The 24,373-nt window shown below is 34.8% G+C and overlaps 5 protein-coding genes and 3 long non-coding RNA genes across 8 annotated transcripts; 3 read left to right on the forward strand and 5 right to left on the reverse strand.

Annotated features, from left to right (window-relative positions):
- Positions 1-1,673: 1,673 nt before the first annotated feature.
- Positions 1,674-3,484, reverse strand: PUB22 (plant U-box 22). The gene has a single exon (NM_115105.4). The coding sequence runs from the start codon at positions 3,305-3,307 to the stop codon at positions 2,000-2,002; it is 1,308 nt and encodes a 435-aa protein (NP_190813.1). The 5' UTR covers positions 3,308-3,484; the 3' UTR covers positions 1,674-1,999.
- A 4,209-nt stretch (positions 3,485-7,693) lies between these two features.
- Positions 7,694-9,059, forward strand: AT3G52460 (hydroxyproline-rich glycoprotein family protein). The gene has a single exon (NM_115106.2). The coding sequence runs from the start codon at positions 8,027-8,029 to the stop codon at positions 8,927-8,929; it is 903 nt and encodes a 300-aa protein (NP_190814.1). The 5' UTR covers positions 7,694-8,026; the 3' UTR covers positions 8,930-9,059.
- A 2,503-nt stretch (positions 9,060-11,562) lies between these two features.
- AT3G52470 (Late embryogenesis abundant (LEA) hydroxyproline-rich glycoprotein family) lies at positions 11,563-13,039 on the forward strand. The gene is made up of 2 exons (NM_115107.4): positions 11,563-12,669; positions 13,034-13,039. Exon 1 carries the CDS (start codon positions 11,807-11,809, stop codon positions 12,431-12,433), a length of 627 nt encoding a protein of 208 aa, NP_190815.1. The 5' UTR covers positions 11,563-11,806; the 3' UTR covers positions 12,434-12,669; positions 13,034-13,039.
- On the reverse strand, positions 13,008-14,269 carry AT3G52480 (uncharacterized protein). The gene has a single exon (NM_115108.3). It carries the CDS (start codon positions 14,162-14,164, stop codon positions 13,535-13,537), a length of 630 nt encoding a protein of 209 aa, NP_190816.1. The 5' UTR covers positions 14,165-14,269; the 3' UTR covers positions 13,008-13,534.
- Positions 14,270-15,622: 1,353 nt separating this feature from the next.
- On the reverse strand, positions 15,623-15,877 carry AT3G08250. The gene has a single exon (NR_141416.1). It is a non-coding gene; the product is annotated as an other RNA (long non-coding RNA).
- A 684-nt stretch (positions 15,878-16,561) lies between these two features.
- On the reverse strand, positions 16,562-20,260 carry AT3G52490 (Double Clp-N motif-containing P-loop nucleoside triphosphate hydrolases superfamily protein). Its single transcript, NM_115109.4, has 3 exons — positions 18,640-20,260; positions 18,106-18,304; positions 16,562-18,016 (listed from the first exon to the last, which is right to left on the reverse strand). Exons 1-3 carry the CDS (start codon positions 19,776-19,778, stop codon positions 16,907-16,909), a joined length of 2,448 nt encoding a protein of 815 aa, NP_190817.1. The 5' UTR covers positions 19,779-20,260; the 3' UTR covers positions 16,562-16,906.
- Positions 20,261-20,960: 700 nt separating this feature from the next.
- AT3G08255 lies at positions 20,961-21,392 on the reverse strand. The gene has a single exon (NR_141417.1). It is a non-coding gene; the product is annotated as an other RNA (long non-coding RNA).
- A 2,294-nt stretch (positions 21,393-23,686) lies between these two features.
- Positions 23,687-23,890, forward strand: AT3G08260. Its single transcript, NR_141418.1, has one exon. It is a non-coding gene; the product is annotated as an other RNA (long non-coding RNA).
- Positions 23,891-24,373: the final 483 nt, after the last annotated feature.

Here is a 24,373-nt window from a genome sequence, read left to right on the forward strand (position 1 = left end):
ACATTACATGAAATGGAATTATAAATTACAAGTTCTTATAACCATACATTATACACTAGCTAGTCCTTCACGTTCACATTTATATGTGAACCTACTACATACACGCGCATGTATTTTTGTGGATGTAGTATATATGTCACGCGCATGTATTTCAAAAAGTTTTGTCAACTGTGGATATTCTCTCCATAACGTTGTAACTACAACTGCAAGTTGTGGTCGAGGCTGGGCCAATTTCGTAGTTTTTAACTCTTATTTAGATTGCGACATGGTTGCTCGTAAGATCTGACTTTGGATTCATGACATTTATTATATACAACTAAAAATTAAGTATTTTTAGAAAAAATTATACAAGTCCCTATATATAATGTGATATAGCCAAATAAAGTGAGAATGATGGTCAATACTCAGCTGCTGGTGTCTTAATTTTTGCTAATAGGATTTCATGTTTTTGGTGCATAAATTATTCTCAATAACTAAAAGGAGATTACAATTTGATTTTTAACTAGAAAACACACTGTAACTGGACCACCCATGTTACTGCTCATGTGTGTTACACTTTTATTCAATCTTAACATATGCTGTTGTTCTTACACTTATATTGAATGCTTTTTTGTTAAGAATATAAATATTTTGTTAAAAATAAAAATGTTAGGAGTTACAATGAAGTAAATTCTATGATCTAGTCTTGTGATAAAAAAAATAATTAAAAAAAAAACATAGAAGAAAAAAACAATCAATTCATCAACGTCGACCAAAATATTTTTGTCGATTCTGATAAAACGATTTTATTTTATTTTATATTTTTTGAATTGCATGTTCTGAAATTGATCTGTATCAACTATCAAGTATGTATAGATATACCTGATTATATTAATAAAAGAATATAAAGACAAATTCATAAGTCAGTGTTGGAAGAGTAAATTCGAGTGTAATCCAAATTAACTTTGACATGAGCGATTATTTATGTAAAACCTTAGGAATTTATATTGGACTTATAGCCCGAAAGTAATAATTAATTTTCTCAGGTAAAACGACACTGTACTCATGTTCTCCCCAAGACCATGTTCCCTGATTGCTAGAACCGAGGTGTATAAATACAGAGATTCTTGCTATATAATATTGCTATAACGTGCTTTAGATTCCTATATTCATCTATCTTTTGCCTTCGATCTACCGATAATGAAATGTCTATTGATCGTTAAAACGCATGCAAAGAGTTTTCGTAAACAGTTTTTACCACGTTTAGTCTAAATCATTTTAAACTGAGTGATCTAAAAAATCACAATAAGTGAATACAAAATCACATATATATGAAGGACTTTTGGTATGTTTACATAATAATTAAGAAAACAAATCTTAATTAAGAATTTCTTAAAACAGAAACTCATCCTCGAATGAAAGAATGCCCGTCGTGGATATCGTCGATGTATACTGGAATATATAAATCAATAGTGGGATTAGAGTTGTAGAACGTACCGACATAATATATATATATATACATAATTACATTCGCAATGTTACAATTCTGGCATCAATTAAATGGTCAGAAACGTTACACATGACGCATACAAATCTCTAAAAGTATTTGTAAAAAGTAATGGTTTTAGCAGAACTATGATGTAACCTTTAGGTTATCCACTCAATAAAAACGAGAAGTTGAAAGAGATGTTCTCCATTATTATTGTGAGTAATGGACAAAAAGAATATAAATAAGGAGCCTCTAACAATTACGAACAAAGCAAGTGGGATAAAATAGCCATGTAACCTGTGAATCCATTTATTTCTTTGCAGTTTTTTCATAATTTCATGAAAATATGTCCACTATTATCTACACATAATGATAAACATTGAAAGATAATAAAACAAAAACAAATGAAAGAAAATCAGAGTTTGAGCAAAATTTAAACCACTCTTTTTTGTTTTAAAATGAACTTATACGAAGAATAATTCTCAAAGAATTGTTTGTATCTGATGAGAATTATTCAAACATGTACGTTGTTCAAGCAGGATACGAATCATACAAATTTCTTGGGACACAAGGTGATTCCCTCCAAACCCTAGCGTGAAGCTTAAGCAATTCTTTAGCCTTTTCTTTAGTCTTGTTACCACAGCTAACTTGAAGTACCAGACACAGCTTTGCTACAACTCCCAATTGCAACATCTCCTGCAACAAAGAGGGTGTCGCGCAGAACCTCCCAACCGAAAGCAAAACCCTAACTGCCCTTTCACTAGTTATTTGTGAGACCCTCAATATCTTCTTAGACACAACCGCAATAGCGGCACCGTGATTCAAGAACTCAGCTCTTCCTTCTGCGCACTGACATAACATATCAAGAACCACCATCGCCATCTCTGAATTCCTTCTCTCTGATGAGAAAGTATCGTCCATTAAAAGCTCGATTATCATCGAGATTGTTCCACCTTCCACTGCCTTGTGTCTATTCCTTCCCCATGGACATGTGATCACCAAGATTTGCATTGCTGATCTTGTCGCCTTGTGAGAGATCTGGTCGTGCAAGATTTGAATCACCTCACCGAAAAGTTCTCGTTCCAACAATATGATCTGCATTGGATCCGCAACTTCCAGGAGCTTCTTGAGAAGCAAAGCCGCATAGGCTCTTGACTCGTAGATCCCACGTTGCATAATCTTCGTCAACGTTTTCACAAGATTTGTTCCTTTCTTGTTGTTTAAAAGACTCTTGAGGGCTGTCTCCGATGTGTCAAGATGGTAGAGTACGCTTAGGGCTTCGTCCATCAAGCTTCTTGAAGAATCAAATCGATTCTCCAACATGTTTGACTGACACATGTCGTTGAGATTCGAAGAAGAAAGTGAAGAAGAAGGAGAGTTATACGTATCTACAGAGTTGCTTACGATATTTGCCAAAAACTCCGGAACTTCTGCGGCTTCTAAGCACCGTTTGTTGGTTGTATTCTCAGATACTATTTGACGAAGTCGTTTGAGGCATTTGACTTGGTTTAGATGCGAAGATGACGACTCTTTGATAAGCTTTTCGATCTCCGATTTACAGATCGGAGGTTTTGGAGTTGGGATCCTCTCTATACCATATGATGCGTTGAGGGTACACCAAGATTGAATCAAACGGCGAAGAGTGTGGTTTGGGGTAAGATCAGTTTCGGTTATGACTTGTTTGGTGACTGGACATGAGTTTTTCTTACCGGAAAAGAGCCACTTCTCGATGCTTTCTCGGTCGTAGGTTATTCCGGTGGAAACTATCACCGGATCTTTCATGATATCTAGAGAGATTGGACAAAGGAAGAAGGAAGGAATCTCTATCTCTTGATCCATTTGACCCGCTCGAAAATATGAAAAAAAAGAAGTAGACTTAATCAATGGAAACGACGAACGAATCTAAACAAAAAGCTTCAAAGTGCAGTCGTTGAGATTTAGGAGATATGTGAATTGGTTTGAATAAGTTAGCAAGAAGATAGATGAAGAGTTTGGGTCTTTAAATATAAAGGGATAGTGGAAATATTCAGAATAATTACAAAAGTCAAAACACGGAAAATACAAGTATTGTTAAAACTCTTTTTGGATAGCTGTCGCTATTTATTTATTATTGTATAGTTTTTTATTAGAACGAACGAGGAACGTTATATATAGATTTGACTTTTTTTTTGGGTGGTGTAACAAAAGAAACTAAACTATAAATGCGTTTCTCATATTAAAAAAAAAAGTGAGACGTATGAAGAGTGTTGACTTGTCAAAAGAGATGCGATAACGGCGAAGAAAGTGTAAAAAGTAACCAAGTCATTGGGGATTGGTTGTGGCGGTGTTGAAGACAAATAGATTGTCTGTTTTGTGTCTCTTTTTCGTTTTACTCACATGCCATAATTGCTTATTCCTCCTCTTTTTTTGCCATCCCCCATTGACTTTTTATTTCATTTTACAAAAAATTGTAACCTAAATTGGCTGGCTTGTTTCAATTTTCAAAACTATGGTTAATATAACTGTTAATCAACCGAAAGGTAGATGAAGATTTTTAGGTTTTTAATTTTGTCAACAAAAAGAAGATTACTGTTTTTGGTACCGACAAAACCTAAAGTGCCATTAACGGTCCGTTGTTGGATTTTGTACATTGTTTTAGGATGCAATCTTTTGTGATACTTTTGGACCCATACTCCCTTGTTATGCTCTACTTTTGTCTAGGCGCTTCCACAATATTTTGGATATTCATATTTTCAGTTATTTTTCCTCTCTTTTTTCCTTTTATCTTTATATATATGTTGGCTTTGATCTTAGTGCCAATGGATATGCCTCTCATCTATTGGCAAATGCATAAACTATATACGTTTTTTATCTGCTTTTGGTTATCACTGAAGTTTTGGTATTCTTTTGAGTCTGATATCTATTTTGGTCAATTACATTCGATTAATTAAATAGTTTTGGTATGCATAAACTATTTTGGTACCACTTGTGGGACATTGATAACTCAGTCTCTTCAAGTTGTTTTATCGTTCTTCCGATTATCAGGGATTCACTTAATGTTTTTATAGAACGTTATATCATTTCATCTTGACAATATATATGAGTTTTTGATCTGTCGATGGACATCTTTACTTCCATTTTTGTTTTTGCCATTAAACAAAATCCATAGGTTCTACAATCCAGTAAACTCTAAACATTGTCATTTTTAAAGAATTACATACATTTTTAACCAAATCTATATCTATATATATATACCACTTTGTGTTTTCCAAAGACATCTTTCGATTTCAAACATTTTAGTTATTAAAAATTGCATATATTACGAAAAAGTCAACATAATATGATTTACAGCTTTATATACCCTATGATTAATGAACTTATGAGTTATGATATTGGTTATTTACTAACGTTTAAGTAACGGAATGAAAAGTGTATATATGATAAAGATTTTCTGCTGTTTTTTTAAAAAAAATATACGAAGAGGATATCATCGATAGTCCGTTATCCTTAATCAACACTTCTATACCTTTTAAGATTTCAAATGAACTGATATTTCTCTTGTCATAGTTTGGCTTTGGTGGTTCTTCATGAGTCTTTAATTGTTGGTTTAAGACTTTAAGCCATTTGCTGTTTACATTGTAACTATTTCAACCTATGTTATTATTTGTTTCAAGCTTATTTGACCTGATTATAGAAACTCGATAGTATTCTTATGATTTGGAAATTTGGAAAATATATGAAAGTATAACAGAATCACAGAACTGAAGTGAAATATTTCCATCTTTTTGTTAAATTAAGATATTATTGAAAAATAGAAATAAGTTAGGCAACTCTTGAGCACGACCAGAATCATGACCAAGTTGCAACTATATATGCTACTAATCAGCAATTCATTCAACCACAAAATAATAATTTATCCAAATAGATAGATAATTGACTTCAATCTTGAGGATATATATTTATTTGGGTTTATGTACAAATAGCTCTTTCCCATTCTTTGAGCAGCGGTCATATATTACAGCCAATTAATAAAATTTAAGAATATATATAAATACATATACGTACTGTATGTTGACATAATACAGTATATATATACATCTATACGTACGTGTATACATTAATGTTGTTTGGTCAACTGTGTATACATTAATGTTGTGATCTAATTGATGTAGCCAAAAAAAGAAATACAGTATTGATTTGTTTGATTAGCTATTTCCTTTATTGAAATCTTGAAGAGAATTTTATTTTATAAATGTCCGGTTCCAATCAGTTAACCACACGCCAATTTCTGTTAACAAATCTTCATTTGTAAAAAAGAATTATCGTTCTTGTAAACCGTGAAATAAAAAAGGGAGTGTTAAACACCATTTCAAACTATTTGACTAATCACATGATTTTGTAGAATTTACATTCGGCCGTTTAACGTTTTTTTCAGTTTAATGACCAAAATTAAAAATTAGATTTTGTAAAGAAGTCAGACTATATTTTCAATTCGAATTTTTTCATCATTTCTATTATATGAGTGTTTTCAAATATTTTTACGAATTAAATATCATTATTAAGTTATTTCGTAGTTTTTTTTCTTGTCGTAGTTCGTAGTTATTTACTTATAGGTTATAAATATTTGTTAATCCATTTACTTTTTACTCCAACAAACATGATACAATTAGTAAGCAATAATAAATTCTGGTATGTGTAATTTTTTATTCAGTTGTCCAATTTAAACTTTTTTCACTTTTCAAACCGAATATTAAGTATGCTTAGTTACGTCCCACCAATAACGCAAATATTAACTTGGGGATTAGGACGTTCATCTCTCGACAACAAATGTGAACACTTACCTGATCAAACTTTTTTTAGTATTTAACTAATTCCCAAAAACGGTCAAAAAATGACCAATACGTATAGAAACAAGCGGCCGTTTTATAACTTTGTCTATGTGCCAAAAAGAAAAAACGTTTTAGTTTAAGAGATCCCTTAATTTAAAGAAAACAATGACTTGTCCATCTTTTGACAAAATGTAAAGATAACTATACTTTTGGTCAATCTAGTGTAACGATGGATATGGGCCAATAGTAAAAAAAAAACGTTGTAGAGATCAATACAACAACATTAAGTCAATTAGATATTATCATATATATACAATGCATTTTAATTTTAAATACTATATATTGAAACCGATAATGTAGTTATTAGTATATCAAGTTGGGAAATGGTACGCATGGTCTTCCTATGTGTTGATTTGTTCTATATAATTTGAGCATGTTGGATATACATTGAAGTAGTCGGATACAAGTTGATAAGTAATTCAAGTCTTAAGCCCTTATGGGTGTGTATGGGTCCGATATGATAGGGCAATTTACCACGTTGGAGTATGTCAAAATAGTACTTATACGAAATTTAAATAGGAATGTGTAGCGTAGAGATGAATTATATTGAATTGGGACCAAAAATTGGTAATGAAGTGTGTACAGCTAAAACTAATAAAAATTGGTCAGAAAAATAGACAGCTTCGTACAGGCTACCACATGGGATTAGATTGAATATAAAGAAATGTTGGACCTCACATTATTGGCTATTCTACATCTTCTCGGACACATAACCAATATGTTTTCATTTTTATTATATTTCTATTGTAATTGTTTTAATTCATAAAAGAAAACTAGGAGTTGAACTAGCAGATTCTAGCGTTGTCAAAAAGAAGAAGGAAAATCAGTAGTATATTCTAGCAAGTTAATTCTTAATCTCGCATCTTGTGAGATCAGCGTGTTCAATGATTGCGTCTAACAACAAAAGAAAATAAATGGTTTTCTACAAGGCCTTTTTAAATATCTTATAACTGAGGCCCAATCTCTTGAAGAGAACATCACATTCACAAACCACTATCTTTGATTATTTGGTAACGGACGCAGAACACAAACTGAAAGTAGCTAGGTTCAAGAGGATCAATACTGAGAATTACAAATGAATATATAGTTTTAGTTTTTATTCATCACAAAGGCCCAATTGTTTGTCTATCTAAGCTTGGCACAAGTCTTGTTTCTTGGTCTGTAAGTTACATAAATTCCACTGTTTGTTGTAATAATATGGACAAAACACATACTTAAAAATTAAAAGTTGCAAGTTGAAAGATTCGTCTTGCTTACTTTGGCAATATCCTTAGCCATAAGAAGTGACATAATTTACTAATAATAGCTTTTTCCATCATTATTATAGCTACCAATTCACTTCCAATATCTTACCCTGGAAACTTTTGACAGATCCATCACTAAATTTCTAATATCTTAAACAAAAGTGGAATTTTTGAATTGATGATGGAGAGATTTAGGCTTTGGTTTTAAAGTTTAGCTGGATACACAAAATTTGCAGTATAGTTCTAATTTTAGCTCAGCCATGGCGGATTCACTATTTTTATCCAAATTTATTAGAGTTGTATTCTTTAACGAAAAAACAAAGACAGAGAAAAATCTTTGGCAAAATATGCTTAATCTTCGTGCTTTCCACTAATCTCCCGGAAAAAAATTGATTAATATCAAAATTAGTCGAAGAAAAAAAAAGAGAGAGGAGGGAGACACAACGATGCCTTCTCCTCCGGAAGAAGAAACCCAACCCAAACCCGATACGGGTCCGGGTCAAAACTCCGAACGCGATATTAATCAACCACCACCACCTCCACCACAATCTCAACCGCCTCCACCGCAGACGCAACAGCAAACGTACCCGCCGGTAATGGGCTATCCAGGCTACCATCAACCGCCTCCACCATACCCAAATTATCCAAACGCACCTTACCAACAATACCCTTACGCACAAGCCCCACCCGCTTCATATTACGGTTCATCTTACCCGGCTCAGCAAAATCCGGTTTACCAAAGACCAGCTTCGTCCGGGTTCGTCAGAGGAATTTTCACCGGTTTAATCGTTTTAGTCGTCCTCCTCTGCATCTCCACCACCATAACGTGGCTAGTCCTCCGTCCTCAAATACCGCTTTTCTCCGTAAACAATTTCTCAGTTTCCAATTTCAACGTAACCGGTCCGGTTTTCTCCGCGCAATGGACGGCGAATCTCACAATCGAGAATCAAAACACGAAATTGAAAGGCTACTTTGATCGAATCCAAGGTTTAGTATACCACCAAAACGCGGTCGGAGAAGACGAATTTTTAGCGACGGCGTTTTTTCAACCGGTTTTCGTGGAGACCAAGAAATCGGTTGTGATCGGAGAAACTTTGACCGCGGGAGATAAAGAACAACCGAAAGTTCCGAGTTGGGTTGTTGATGAGATGAAGAAAGAGAGAGAGACCGGAACGGTGACGTTTAGCCTGAGAATGGCCGTGTGGGTTACTTTTAAGACCGATGGTTGGGCGGCGCGTGAGAGCGGGCTTAAGGTGTTTTGCGGGAAATTAAAAGTTGGGTTTGAAGGAATTTCTGGAAACGGTGCCGTTTTGTTGCCTAAGCCTCTTCCTTGTGTGGTTTACGTTTGATAATTCTTGTTCTCTATGGATATATCTCTCTTTTTAATTCATGTATTGGTCTGAATGTTCACTATACAAATTCTCATAGAAAATTCTTCGTACAGTAAAGTTCAAGAAAGAAAGAAAAAAATAGATACGATTTTTCAATTTAGCTCAAGAAAAGAATTTAAGATGTTATTAAATCAAATCATACGCCTACAAGATCATCGAATTTTTTTTTTGGTTGAATACAAGTATATCAAAGAGATTTAGTGCATCAAGAATAATGAAAATCATTTTATTCGCTAATTACTTGTTTTTCAATGTTTGTCCACTTTTTGGTCTAATTTATTCTTTTGTTTCTTTGTCTAGTTATTTTCAATTTTAATCTAGCTCATCCACTTTGGAGAACCTATGAATACTATTAGAGTTTTTGCTTTCATTGATATTTGTATTATACAATAAGCCAATTCTTTGTCTAAGCGGACATTTTTGGCTCTAGAAATCAATCGGTTCTTGTTTAATAAAATTTTCTTTGTTGACTAAAATTTTCTCAACACTTTGCCACTCGAATACTCGATCCTCGGTCTATTATGGGTGGAGCAAAAAAAAGAAAAAAAAAGAGATCAGTCATATACAAATATCTAAGGTAATGCATCACGTAACACGTTTGATGGTGTTGAAGGCCTAATATTTGGAGACCTTTAATATGATACCGATGCAAAAAATTCGTTTTCCGCAACTTTTCATGCGTGTGCGATATTCAAATATCACCGCATGCATCAGAAATATATACTGAAGAAAATTTACCTCCAATCTCTTTCTTTTTTGTATTATTTGAATTAGCTTTATGCTTATATACAGATTTTGTGAGATGAAAAAGTTAAAACTTCCATCAAATTTTATGATCTGTCTATTTTTAAATAAATAAAAGTTAAATAATGGCTAAACCAAGTATGGGACATCAAGCCAATTTAGTATTATGCCTACATGGGAATGCGTTATACTTTATTTACTTATAATGATTAGAATCAAATGCGATTATCTACAAGTGCACTCACTCACACAAGAGGCGACTACTATAAGCATAATTTATAAAGATTCGTTGGTGATGTGTATTAAAAAGGGAAATAATAGGGGTTGGTGCTTTGTCTTTTTGTAATGAAACCTAACAAATGAAAATGTAACGAAGGAAAAGACACTTTGCATTATGATCAAATGTACCTTTAAGAAATATTCGAAGTCTCTAGTTGAGCTGTGGGGATAGAAATTGTAGCTTTTAACGTGACCACTTTGGTCCCACCCTTAACGAAAGAAAAGGCGGGGACGTGTTTTTGTTTTCGAGTCAATAGTCAACGTCCGACGCAGACACAACACAACACAACACAACAATAATGTAAATTACTGCTCAGTGTTCACTGTTCAGAACAATATTAAACACGTTAAAGTTGTTCTATCTAATAAGTTACTTTTGTCCATTGTTAGGCAGTGTATCGGATGTTCGGAATAATATTCTTCTTTAGGATACATATACTATTTATTTATATGGTTCTAACGTTGCATTCACTTCACTTGACTTGTCCTATAGACGAGTTTGGCCATCGATGAACTGTATCGGTGGCTAGGACTAGGAGAGTAGCGGTAGGTGACATATGATTAATATATTCAAACACAAGTTTATGTATACACCTTAACTGAGCAATAATCAATACTAGAAACTCAAAAACCTTTTCTTGCAAATATAAATCATCCACCTAAATTAGCCAGAAAAGTATACGTATCCCAAAAGTACAAAACTTTTTTAATTATCGTTTTTATACTATTAACCTCTAACGATTAATAATTAGCATCAATCTCCAATGTTTTTTTTGCGAAAATTTTGTTTCATATTTACAGTCGCCTTCACTTTTTGGTCTTCTAAGTTTCTTCCACAAGATCCAATATTGATTGCTCAGCAATATAATAATACATAGAAGTTTTTCTACAAAACGATAATAAATTGAAATGTTGTGGAAATTTGATATAAGAAATTTAAACACCGACACCGAGTATGTAAATAAGCATCGATATAACCAGGAAATATACTATAAATTTTGTTTCCACGTGGGAACACACCCCGTAAATGCCGATTGCCGACCTGCCAATTTTTCTTCGAACACATAAACCACATAATGAGATTGGACCATAGACTCTTTTTTAACAACCAAATTACTCTACCAAACCCCAACGGTAAAATGACACGTGTGTAAGTCAGTATTTAATTTTTTACGGAATTCTCTTGGATTTACAAAAATGCAATCGAAGAATAAGCTAGAATATGTGCACATGACATGGGCCATGTTCTTGATTAGAATAAAATATTAGTACTACATAGTTAACACTAAAAATGATGCATTGTCTTTTAACAGAATCAATCATGAGGGAAACTTCCATCATCGCAACAAATAAAATAAAAAAAACTGACGTGACAGATAAAAAACCTCACTAAAAGCCATTTCCCAAAACTTAATGCATACATAAAAATTGAAAAATAAACGGATACCACATATAACCATTTCTTTACTTTTTCTTCCAACATATCCTGAAACTACATTACACAAAGGTACCATATAGTTAAAGAAAAAACAGTAAGATCATTACATTTTTAGAAAAGCTTATAGACCAGAGCTTAAATGTAACAATAAATATACAAATTGGTAATGGTCTTAAGTCTATTAGTCTATGCACAACGGATATAAAACGCGCATACATATGGCTTTTACACACAATAATAATATAAATATACACAACCATCTCTCCCATACACATATTTCTTCCCATCGTCACTAGTCACGACCACACAAACAAAAAAAATATAACATTTAGAGAGAGAGAAAGGTACAGCAGTGGCAAACTCGTAAATAAAGAATGTCAAAAGATTGCGGTAACCACGGTGGTGGCAAAGAAGTAGTCGTCCGGAAACTCTGCGCCGCCATAATCGCCTTCATCGTAATAGTTCTAATCACCATCTTCCTAGTTTGGGTCATACTCAGGCCCACTAAACCAAGATTCGTCCTCCAAGACGCCACCGTCTACGCCTTCAACCTCTCGCAACCAAACCTCCTTACTTCAAACTTCCAAGTCACAATCGCATCTCGTAACCCTAACTCCAAGATCGGAATCTACTACGACCGTCTCCACGTCTACGCTACATACATGAACCAGCAGATCACTCTACGTACGGCGATTCCTCCGACGTATCAAGGCCACAAAGAAGTCAACGTTTGGTCTCCTTTCGTCTACGGGACTGCGGTTCCCATCGCACCTTACAACTCCGTCGCTTTGGGAGAGGAGAAAGATCGTGGATTTGTAGGGTTGATGATACGCGCCGATGGGACCGTGAGGTGGAAAGTGAGGACTTTGATCACCGGAAAATATCATATCCATGTTCGGTGTCAGGCGTTCATCAATCTTGGAAACAAAGCTGCTGGTGTTCTTGTCGGTGATAACGCCGTTAAGTACACGTTGGCTAATAAATGCAGTGTGAACGTTTAGAAAGTTTGACGGCGTTAAGTTGCTTTTTTTCTTGAAATTCACCAAACTTCTTTCCACCAACAGGATACTATTTCTGTTTCTACATATCTTTAAGATTTCACTACTTTTTGGTTGTTATTAAGCTTATTGTTGATTATAGAATTATTACAATCACGAAGGTCAGTGGTTGGATTTAACTGTAAATCCACTTTATAAAGTTGAAATAAAATGGAGGATTGGGTTTTGGTTCTTTTATAGTTTCATTTCGTTTTTCTGTTTCCTTTATGATTTTACTAATTCGTAAGTTCGTTTTAATCAAAGCATTTGTAAATTGCATACGTAACAAGGCAATAACTTATGACATCCATTCCCTATTGTTTTACTTTTGTATTAAATATGTAAGGGAAAAATGTCCTACCTTCAATTTCTATAAGTTGTGAAAAGCAATGTTATGAGGAATATATTTTGCTGGTAGAGAGATATAATTCGATTCTTATGATATAATTATGAATTAATATAAATTATATGGCCCTGATATATGCTCATAAATTCATAATACCTTTTTAATAAAGTAGTTCATTTGTTTAATGAGAACATGGTAGGTAAAAACTAATAGTAAAGAAAAAAAAAAATCGACTACTCAACGAATGTCATGACCGTAAAATAGTTAAAACAGTTGGGCCTTAGAAGTTCATTTTGGGCCGTTAAGTTGAAATGGTACAATAAACCTCACGAGGCTTTTCAAACGCACAAAATGGACACAAGACATTACGGCAGCGATTAGATTAGTTCTCTCCCTTTTTGTTGTCTATAGAACATACATCTGAGTCTCTTCTGTTGGTTTCAAATTCAAACTAAAACCGAACAGAGAAAAAAAAAATGAAAGAACAAATCATGAAATCAACAGAACCTAATCCCATATACAAGTTACAAATTTACAACAAGGTTTCCGTTTGATTTATAATTTGGTTAGATCACGGTTAAATAAGAAACCAAACTTGATAGAAAATAAGAAACCAAACTTGATAGAAAATTAGAAACTAATATATAATAACCCATTCCTTTGACACCGTATCTTTGACCGGGTCAATATCCCCGGCTAATCGGAGAACTAAACCTATCTCAGCCGTACACACTCTCCTCACGTACCGTCTTAGAGAGATCATCACGAATCGGAGAAGGAGACGGCGTGTAAAACGGTGGGGAAGCACATGGAGTAGAAAACGGCGTAGTTTGATTATAGTGGCTAAAGTCAACCTCGTCGTCGCTTATATCCGTCGCGACTACCTCCTCTTCCACTTCATCATCCTTTACATGATCCTCTGTAAAGATGCTTCCACGTGGATCAATCTCACCCGTCCGATGATCGGACTCGCTAGTATAGTCTTCAGCGATGGTAAACAAAGTCTCCGAAGGTCCGCAAAGTAAATTTTCTCCGTTTATTGACCACTTTGATGCCACGTCATTAACCGGCGGTGCGGCTGCAGGGAGCGGCGGAGCGGTGGCAGATCCTATTCTGAACTGTTTGTTTTCGAGACAGAACAAGAAGAAGTAAAGAAGCTCTTTCGATGGCGGTGGTGTAGCCGTTAGGTCACCACCGCGAGAGGAAAAAGCGTCGCGTTCTGATCCGGCGATACTCCGACGACGGAACCGACGTTTCCACCACAAAACGTAGGCGAACTGCGCCGTTACAGCGACGAGGCAAAACGCGAAAACAGCGACGAGTAGGGTTGCAGTTGGGGTAAGACCCATTTAGGAGACGAGAGTTTGAGAGAGAGTAACCTTAATACTGCGTCGTTTCGTTTGTCGTAATTATGGATATGATGTTTTAAGATAAGAACAGAAACTGAAGTGGGGTAGTCTCGTAAATTATTACTAATTATTGGGTAGTTGAAGTGTCATAATCGGAAAAGAGTTGCTGAGTAGGTTCCGGTTAGAAAGATCATTAATAGTCAAATCGGGATTGAAAGCGAAGGTACACGACACGACTTACTATTTGGAGTCATGGAGTGTCTAAAATTTCTTTAGTTTTAGCTGACCAAAAAAAACGAGCATCTACGTTGAATGTGCTATATGCGAATGCGAAATTGGTGACTTTTATAACAATCAGAGATTTGAGTTTATCGATTATCAAAAAAGCCCAAATAATTATTAACATTTTAACGGCCCATTTTAGTCTAACACGCCACTGTTCAGGGTTTATGATTAGGATTCTAGTTTTTTTGCCTGATGCATCTCCATCATCTAGATTTTAATCATATATGAGGTACTAATTACAAACTGTTTTTGAAATAAATTTCTAGGAATTGTAAAATAGACATGCATATATATACTCGTCAGTCATAACACGCCTTTGAAGTATACTAATTCATCTTGAAGATTCTTGAAAGTGAGCTCATAGAAGAAATAAGATATTTAAGCCCTTGAAATGACCCCTTCTTGAGATATAGATTTGGGCCAGTAAGCTCTCAGTATATTTAAATTTGAACCTATAGTGGATTCATGTGTTGCTTACATTAGTTTCTAATAAATAACTAGTACTATCTTGTTTTAAAAAAAAAAATTAATAACCTAAAAAGTTTACAAGAGGAGAAAAAGTTAGTGTGTTTTTATCGCTTTTTTAAAGATAAAAAGTGCATTATGTTGAGATCAAAGTTTAGGTCTATAATGACTAAATGCCCATCACAAGACTCTTAAAAGCTTAAAACCCCCCCAAAAGCAGAGAGATAGAATTTAGCTTTTTTACCCTCTCTTTTTCTCTTCTGCTTTAAAAGGGTCACCCACTTTCTGCAATTCTTGTAAATAAATTAATTATTTACTTTTCTAAAATCATGCTTAACTTTATCTTCCTTCCTGCTTTTGAGGATAAACTTTAGATTCCATGCATGAATTGATGGACATCTATACGCATTCATATTATATGCATTCATCTTATTTTGCAAATATATTAATGTGGATATCGTTGTGTTTACACATGGGTGTTTTCTTTCAAGTGGTATGATTCATATAATCATAAATTGTTGTCATTTAGAAATTGACCAACAAATATTTGTTCTTAAGAATCGATTATAGATGTAGTGAGCTAAGTATATAGAAAAACTTTGCTGCATGCATATACATATATATAGAAAAGCTTTTTTAAGATCAACTACATGTATTAATATTATCATAAACAACTCGTTTTGGTACAAGTCATATATGAATATTTTTCAAAGTAACCGCTCTTTTTCCATACGAGAAAAAGATATCCAAGCGGAAAAAGCTTCATCTTATTTGAAACCAAAGCAAAGCATCACATTGTGAAAGGAGAATCATTCACAAAAGTGATCCATACATATGCCCGGATCCAGGGAATGTATATACATCAATAATACCTAAAACTGTGAGATTTAAATGAAAACTAAACTTGGAAAGGCAAAAGAGAATTAGAGAAAAGCGTTTAAGATTCTAAGGTGGTGGCTTCTCCCTTTCTCTCGGGAGAAAAGAAAAGAAAAGATGAAATGAAACAGAGAGGCAATAAAGTTTGTGTAGATCTTTAATATCAATCAAGCTGTCTTGGATTCTAAAGGAAACAATGACCAGTTTTGTATGCTTTATCTTTAGACAGATTAAGCCTTACCAAAAAAAAAAAAAAAGTCTTTAGACAGATTAAGAGTTAACTATGGTTTGTCTAGTCTATGTTCCGTCGGTTTCATATTAGATCATGTTTTGGTTAAATTACTTAAATGTGTTTTTTTGCTAAAGATTAAATGCGTAGTTATGATAGAAAATAATCGAAATTCTATACTATATAATTAGTCACAACAACAACAGATTGTAAGTGTTCTGTCTTCTAGCTTAAGTGTTCTTTCTTCTAGCTTAAGTATAGTTTATATTCTTCTTTTCTTGTTAAATAAACTTGACTTTTCCAAATTCGACCTTTAATTTGGGTTATTCTTAAGCATATATTATTTTAAGAATTTTATTTTGGGATATTCTTTGTTTGTAATTAATTTTTGGTATATCTCTCAGCGAATCAAATTTATGCTGTATCAGATAATGTATTTTTATACCAAATATGTAAGTCACCTGATGAAACTATTTTCAAAATTAAAAATAAGCTACTAATTAAGTTACTTGATGTATCAACACATTCTTTTGTAAGTACCGTTGGTTCAATCCAATGTGTGTCAAGATTATTTTTCCGTCTCTTATCCATGAACATAAATTACCATTTACGACCATAATATGATAATTTTACATTAAGACAAAAAAAAAAAAAGATAAAAAAGGAAAATCTCTAGTTTAACCCCATATCCTTCTAAAAAGTTCCTAAGCCAAATTGAAAAAGCAAATCTACAACTACACGTTTAACCCAAAGTATTGCCCCAACCCAATGAAAGATAAGTCCGTAAGGGAAACAAATTAAATAACGGTTGACCATAAACCATGTAATGCGAATGATCATGTTCATAAACTGGGCCATGTTACATGCATACGTGCATGCTGTTAGTGTTATGTTGATGAACACTTGAAATGAAACCGTGCATCTACCGCTTCGAGTAAGCCAATCTCATCACATGATTCTTCTTCACAAACGTACGCACTATCAATAGATAGGTTTAGATCAAGTGCAACACAAGTAGCAACATTCTTGTCCTCAGGTTGATCTGAACCGTCCGATTTCTGGTTACTAGGAGGAGAACAAGCTCTTGATCTTGAACGAAATCTTTCACAGCTCAAGATCACAATCGCGTCTTTAAGCGAAGCTTCTTCACCACTCGAATTACAAACTCTTCCTCTCTCAACAGCTCTCTTGAAACCCACTTGAGACAAATAATCAGCTTGCTCAATATCTTCAACTAAGATCACTCTATTTGGATCCAACGAAACAGCTTCCGAGAATCTCTCTATGTAACTCAGGCTTTGTTCATCTCTCAACCTCTTGTTCCTCAAATCTTCTGCAGAATCCGATCTTGTCGACGAGAAACTACTCAAACAGATAGAGACAAAGCTGTCTTGCGATCCAAACACGAGTTTGGCCAATTCTCTAGCGATCTTCTCTTTAGCATCTACATCAAGACCTTGGAAGAACATCCATGTATCTTCTTTTTTATCCTCGTTTCCGTTAATCTTCCTCGTACTCGATCCTGACCTGCATTTCAAGACTGTTTTGGCTAACTCCGGGACTAAATCCTTTTGCCACGGTACCTTGCTTTCCAAGGCAGCACATAAAGTTGCTAGGTTTTCTGCATTCATCTCTTTAAACCTTGAAGAGGCATGTTCCAACTCCATTGCATCGCTTGAAGAGGCTTCAGAGTTCATTGTAGAATTAGGATTCGAACAGACTAGCTCAGTCTTTTGCTCGCTGTCATGTTCTGGAATGAACAGTCTTAAGTGAGATGTCTCATGGACAACAGAATGATGACGATGCGTGTTTGTCTCGATCACGGGCCAATCACCGTTGGTTTGAAGATGATGAAGAGTACTGATTGAAGGTTGAGTGGAACCAGAAAAGGAAGAAGTAGGAGAAGAGAGTGTGAGTGTTTTTAGAGATGGTCTTTTGTGGATTGAATCACAGATTGAGTTCCACTTCACCACAAGTTCCTTAATAGAATCTGAATCCTGCCAAGTCCAAAAACCACAACATAGACGCACTTATAAGAAGAGGCAAATGACATAATGTAAACTGATTTGATGTTTATACAACTCACAGTGTGACTATTTTGATTCTCCTTCTTATACTGCTGAAGCCATGCCGGTAATGCTACAGTGGTTACATTGCTATTGCTACTCTTTAAGAATCGAGCTTCCGATTCAAACTTGACGGAACATTCCTCACAGAAACTGAGCTGATCCGATGATTGCTGCAGCTGGAGAGACACGTTCTCTGATTTCTTGACTTCAAGCTCACTGATTTGAAACAAAATGGTAATTATATCAGTTAGTAGTGTTAAAACTGTTAAATGAAGTAACTTATTATATGTAACTTTTCTTTAGTATTTCTCCAAAGAAAGCTTATAATAAAAAGCTATAAAATAATAGAGAAAAAGTTAGGAAAGATGCACGTTGGTTCACCGTTCTTTTAGATATGATCACCAAATAAAAAGCAAAAACACTATAGGTAAAATTGTCCTTTTCGAAAAAGAGACAAAATAGTTGGAACATATCCAACCAAAAAAATAAAATAATAAACAGATTTGTTGATTGCACATTCTTGACTGTTTCAAAAGATAGAAGACTTTTACCTCTCGGAGACGAGACTCAACCGGAGACTATTACTAGTCGCCGGAATAGTAAGAGTAGTGAGACACCAGAGAGATTCAAGCGAGGGTTGACCAGACTTGCATCTCACGTAAGTCTGTGAAGTCGCAAGACCCATTAACCAAAACCTTCCATGATCTCCCATGACTAACCCACAAGCCAACTTCCCAATCTCCATTATCATATGCTCCACAACACAGTAGCTATCGTTGTTGTTATACAGTGAAGAACCTCTGGTTCTTGACTCTACGAACCAGTTTAGATCTCCCAGATTTAGAATCACTCCTTTCCCTACACAGCTCTTCACGAGTGTCTCTAGCTCCTCTAGCTTACGTTCCACATCGGCTCTACTTGGTTGCCCGAACGATGAGAACGATAAAGTTATGAACTTTACGTCTTTTAAAACCTCGGGCACGTCTTTTTTGTCGACTTTTTCCATCACCGTCTTCACAACTCCGTCAATAGTGGCTAAACACTCTCCTACGATCACGAAATTTCTTCTCTTTTTGTCGACAAGATTGTTGATAACGTTCATAACATCCTCGTTCCTGACAGGAGTTAATAACTTCCCCTCTTTGGGTTTACTCGAAGAGGTTGTTTTAGAGCAAATCTCTAAAGAAACAGCTTGCTCGACTTTAGTCTTCACTTGAGGACTCGAGAAACCAGCTTCTCTCATCACTCTACTCACGCTAGGATCATCGAGGATAGATATTATGAGCTGCTCCACTTCGATCTTGACTGCTAAGATCGGTTGTTGCTGGCTCTCTATAGAACCACGTCGTTGGTGAGCTTGTGCGCGTTTGAAAGCTGCACCGAGAGCGTTGGAGATAGAAGGGAAAGGGGAAGTTGGAACCCCTAACATAGGACTCCCTGTAGAGGTCGGGAGGCGGTTCAAAGCTACGTTGAAGCAGAGCTCGAGGGCTCTGCATTGAAGAGGGTGAGTGTGAGATTGGAGACAAGCTGTTCTAAGTAAACCCGTGGGAGCAGAGAGCATGGTGCTAGCTACATGGAGAGGTGTGACCTGAGCATGTCCTCTCCGTCTAGCCAACCCCATGGCTTGTTTCACCACGTTTGCAGCATCCGCCGTGAGGGCTTGCTCCACCGTGCAGCCTCCAGCTCTCATAGTGACAAAACACCCTAAAATAACACAAGGTGGGGATAGTACTAATACTCAGAAGTGAGAGCTCTATGGTAAAAGCTTCAAGAATCTTGGCTTCATTCCATTTATCTTGGACAACAAAAACACCCAAAGAAGAAGGGTCTAATAACACGGCGTCTATATGGAAGGTGGGGCTAAGTCTTAAACCTAAGAAAAGAGTAAGGATATAGAGAGAGCGAGAGAGAAAGAGAGAGAGAAAGAAAAATGGACTTTGGTCTTCAAATATATGAGGAAGGAGAAGGAGGAAAATGTGTATGCTTTTCTTGTGAGAGAGGCAAAAAATTTGGGGGGTTTTTTGAGGGTCCAAAGTGGATTTTGTAGTGCAAAGTGGAATGCATGTGATGACAAAGCAGTATCAAAAGGCAAAGGTAACTCAGCTTTGCCCATATATTCTTTTCTTTCTCAAATTTCACAAAAATTAAGATGTAATGGGTACTGCAGCTAAGTGGGTCTCTCTCTTTTCTGCAAAGTGTATCACTTATTTAGAAAAGAACCTAATTAAAGATGCAAATCATCATTCACTTATATAATATATAAATAAATAATAGCCCCAAGAACATTTTATGGAAAATTGGGGATTTAATCACTCTCCCTTTGTAGCACCTTGAAGCTATACTACTAGCCAACTCCCAACACTTTTTTCAGACAACAGACTTTTACTCTAGATCCAGTCAAGTAAGCTTAAACTCAAGTCCACATGTAAGCAACAATCTAGTAGCCATAAAAACATGGGAGTGAACAGATTTTGGAAGGAAAAAGGGTGTATATTTATAGCCAAACTATGTCTCAGCAAACCTAAGAATATTGTTGGTTTTGATCAAGAAAACAGTTTAATATAAGTGTTAACATGTATTTGATTATGATTAAATGTATGACCCATTCTCTATACAAAATTAGGTTCCATCGATCATCAAAAATCAAAAATGTTGACGACTAGTTTTCCTCAGACAACTAGTAATGATATTGATAATAAGACCTTAAAATTAGTTTCATAATCATTTTTGCCAACCAAACTCTTTGGGGCAGGAAACACAGAATATATAAGGATCACTAGCTTGGTCTTTGTATGTTTTTGAATTTCTGCATGGTATTTAGAAACTCAACCCCCTAAAATATCAAAACACTAAAAAGCAAATCAAACCATCTGACCCAACACAGACACTATATATATGCATCATTCACTTTCCCTTTGATACTTTCATAAAAGTGTGTAGCTTTTGGACCATATATTAATTTCAATTTTAAAACGAGAGAAGAAGAAGAAGAAACGAATGTGTTTTGAACAAGAAAAAAAATAAAAGAAAGCGAACAAGGCAGTCAGTTTCTTGGTGGGGACAGTCTTTGATTGTATTTGCTATCAACACGACCAATCATTTTCAAGTGCCTAATGAAATCAGAGTTTCAGATAAGTGACAGGAAACCACAAACCAAAACAAAAGCAAATAAGTAATTCAAGAACAAGAAACAGAACTGTGTATTAATTTTATCATAGAAGCAGAACTGCATATGGATTATTTTATAATTGCAACATAAGTAAGAGATAAGAAAAGTTTGATTCTCGTACCACTAACAAACATATCAAGCCATGTTTATATATATTAACCTGATAACACTAGATAGTAGATATATATACACACACAAAGCTAAACAGATGCAGATGCCACTTAAATCTTTGAAGAATCCATTGACAAAAACACACAAAACCATAATCTGAATAGTGATTAAGGAATATGCTATTATAATCAATGAACAAAAAGAAATGATTCCGCGTATGGATTATTCAAACATGAGATCATTGCAGTAATTGGTACAAGGAGCTTTACCTATTATACTTCTACTTTGATGAAAACATATCTCTCTCTCTCACATGAAGCATGCCACTGCATAGAAAGAAGAGAAAAATACACCACCATTCAACTTGCCTAGGAATCTTCAATAAGATTTATACACTTTGATAAGAGAATCATATTAAGCTATAGATTCCCACTATAGAGATATGTATGTCCTAAAAGACAAATAAAATTTGTAAAGAAGTTATCTTTTCTTATGGTGAATTTGAAGAATAGAGAATAAAAATTACAATATCCTCTCACAAGAAACAAGAAATCTTCCTTTCATTCCCCAATCATCTTTTTTCAGCTTTTTACTTGTTTTTATGTAAGCCTTCACCTGAAAGCCACTATTCTCTGCAACAGGTACTATTTCACTCACTCACTCTCCCAATGCTTCTACAAAAGAAGCTAAAGTATCATTTACCCATGCATTTATGTATTAACTCAAAATGGGGAAAAACATACAAATAATGTACCATAAAACAAAGAGAAATGATCCTACAATCATTATTGAGGAAAAAGCAAATGAATTTTGTGAGATCAGTCCAAAGTTATGATTCAAAAGAAACATGATTATATATGTATGTATATATGGTGTATAAAAGGACACCGAATTATCTTGAATTTATAAGTTAATTATCATGAATGCTAGGTATTAAACTCGTTTTCATATCAGAATACATACCAATGCCTTAGTTACAGACGACTAGTGGGACCAAATAAGAAAGTTATGAGAATAAACACAAACTCATAAACTGTTTCGTCCTCGCTGTCTACGTTTGAGACAGAAAAAAAGAAAGGAAAGGGGCTTTGTTTATTAGCTTAGACCCAAAAGAGATCCAAAGGGAGACCAAAAATCATTTGAACGCAAAAGTGTTTGAATGATGAGAGCAAAGGAATATAGATGGTTACTTCAGGCTCACCCAATCTAAAACCCTTTTCTCCTTTAATAAAAATTAGCAAACTTTGTTTGCCCTAACAAAAGAACATCCATTTGCATAAACCAGTCCTTTCGAGAAAGTGTATGACCAGAACAGTCGTCAAAATGTGAATGCTTTAACAAGGGTCAGACCCCAGATGATTCTAAAGCACTTGCGTTTACGAGAAGAACAGAATGTGAAATCAACCCATCTCTCAAGCCCACTTGCTAAAGCTACAGCCAATGTAGACATCAACTTTGAAGAATTTGGCCTTTTACAAAACAACACAAAATATTTTGCATCAGTGCTTTAAAATGACTTACTATATAAGTATTTTGCTTGTTTCACATTAAACTGAAACTAGCTTGTATGACCAAATTAACAACAAAATCCGAAATAAATACAAACTCGCCAATTCGTTATACGCGTTTGTTAGGGAAAAAAAGGAAAAGAAAAGAAAGCTTTGTTTATGAGCTAAATTCATCACAAAAGACATACAAAGGTGAGACCAAAATCATTTCAATGCAAAAGTATTTTGAACAAAAGAAAGCAAAGGAATATAGATGGTTTCTTCTGTCACACCCAATCAAACTTTATTCCTCTAATCAAAATTTATCTAACTTTGTTTGGCTCGACAAAAACATCCAGCATCTGCCACAAACTAAAGAAGAGAAAGTCGTTTGTGTAAACCAATCCTTTCAAGAAAGTGTGTGACCAGGACGGTCAAAATGTGAATGCTTTAATCAGGATCAGACCCCATATGATTCTAAAGCGCTTATGTTCGCGAGAAAAATACATCGTAAATCCTATGAGTCTATCCATCCTACTTTATAAACCTTTTGAGTTAATGTAATATCAGCTTTTAGAGAATGTGGCCTTATATAAAATCACTAAGGAAGGTATTGAGTGACTTGAGTTAAATTGAAACTGGTTTTGAAATCTTGCATGAAAGTATTAAAAGTCATACGTGTATATGTGTCTTTCTGCATGACTTGTCATAGTGGTTTCTATCAAATCAAACCCTTTTCCAGGAGTTTTCATGGGAACACATACAATAGAAGAGAGCCTCTAGCTAGAATTCTTTAAACAATATTAAAGTAAGACATTCTTATCACAAAATCAAGTATAAAAGCAATATATGGGATTATCTACTCAAAAGGGGCTCCAATTTGTTTTTTAGCTCTCAGTATTCAAAATAAGCATCTTTATTCTCCTGGGTGTGGCCATGTGGGAAAAAAAAAACGAATAGAAGTAGCAAAGAGAGAGATATGGGAATAGTTTAAGGCATAATTTTCCTTTGGATGGCGCCTAACTTTAAGAAAGAAAGAGATAAACTTTAAAGATTAAAGGAGGAATGGAGAAAAGTTGTCCTAATTTTGACATGACAGCCTTCTTAATCTAATGTTATGATCTTTATTCACAACATGTTTCTTTTATTCACAAAGAATTTTTATTGCCTTGCATAACAATATTACTCAATAATCCCACAATCTAAAAGAAAGGTTCGTTTTGTTTCAAATATATTTGAGTGTTCGATAAGAATCTAAAACTGTGGCATATATTCTTCATCACTTGTTCCCTAGTTTTTCCAAGGGTTTAAGCTAGCAGAGCCGCACAAGTATCATATCCTATCGTATCATCGGATAAATGTGTGAATCCATAATGTTAAAGAGATCACGCATATGCAATTATGTAGTGAGCAACTGAGCATGCGTTGGAAGAATCCTATCACAAGAAACACGATTTTAATGATATGACAGCAGATATAAGAGAACAAAATTAGTTGAAATCAGAAAGTGTCTGATGA

The sequence above is a fragment of the Arabidopsis thaliana genome, chromosome 3 (genome assembly GCF_000001735.4).
Source record: "Arabidopsis thaliana chromosome 3, partial sequence".
Classification (NCBI taxonomy): Eukaryota; Viridiplantae; Streptophyta; class Magnoliopsida; order Brassicales; family Brassicaceae; genus Arabidopsis; species Arabidopsis thaliana.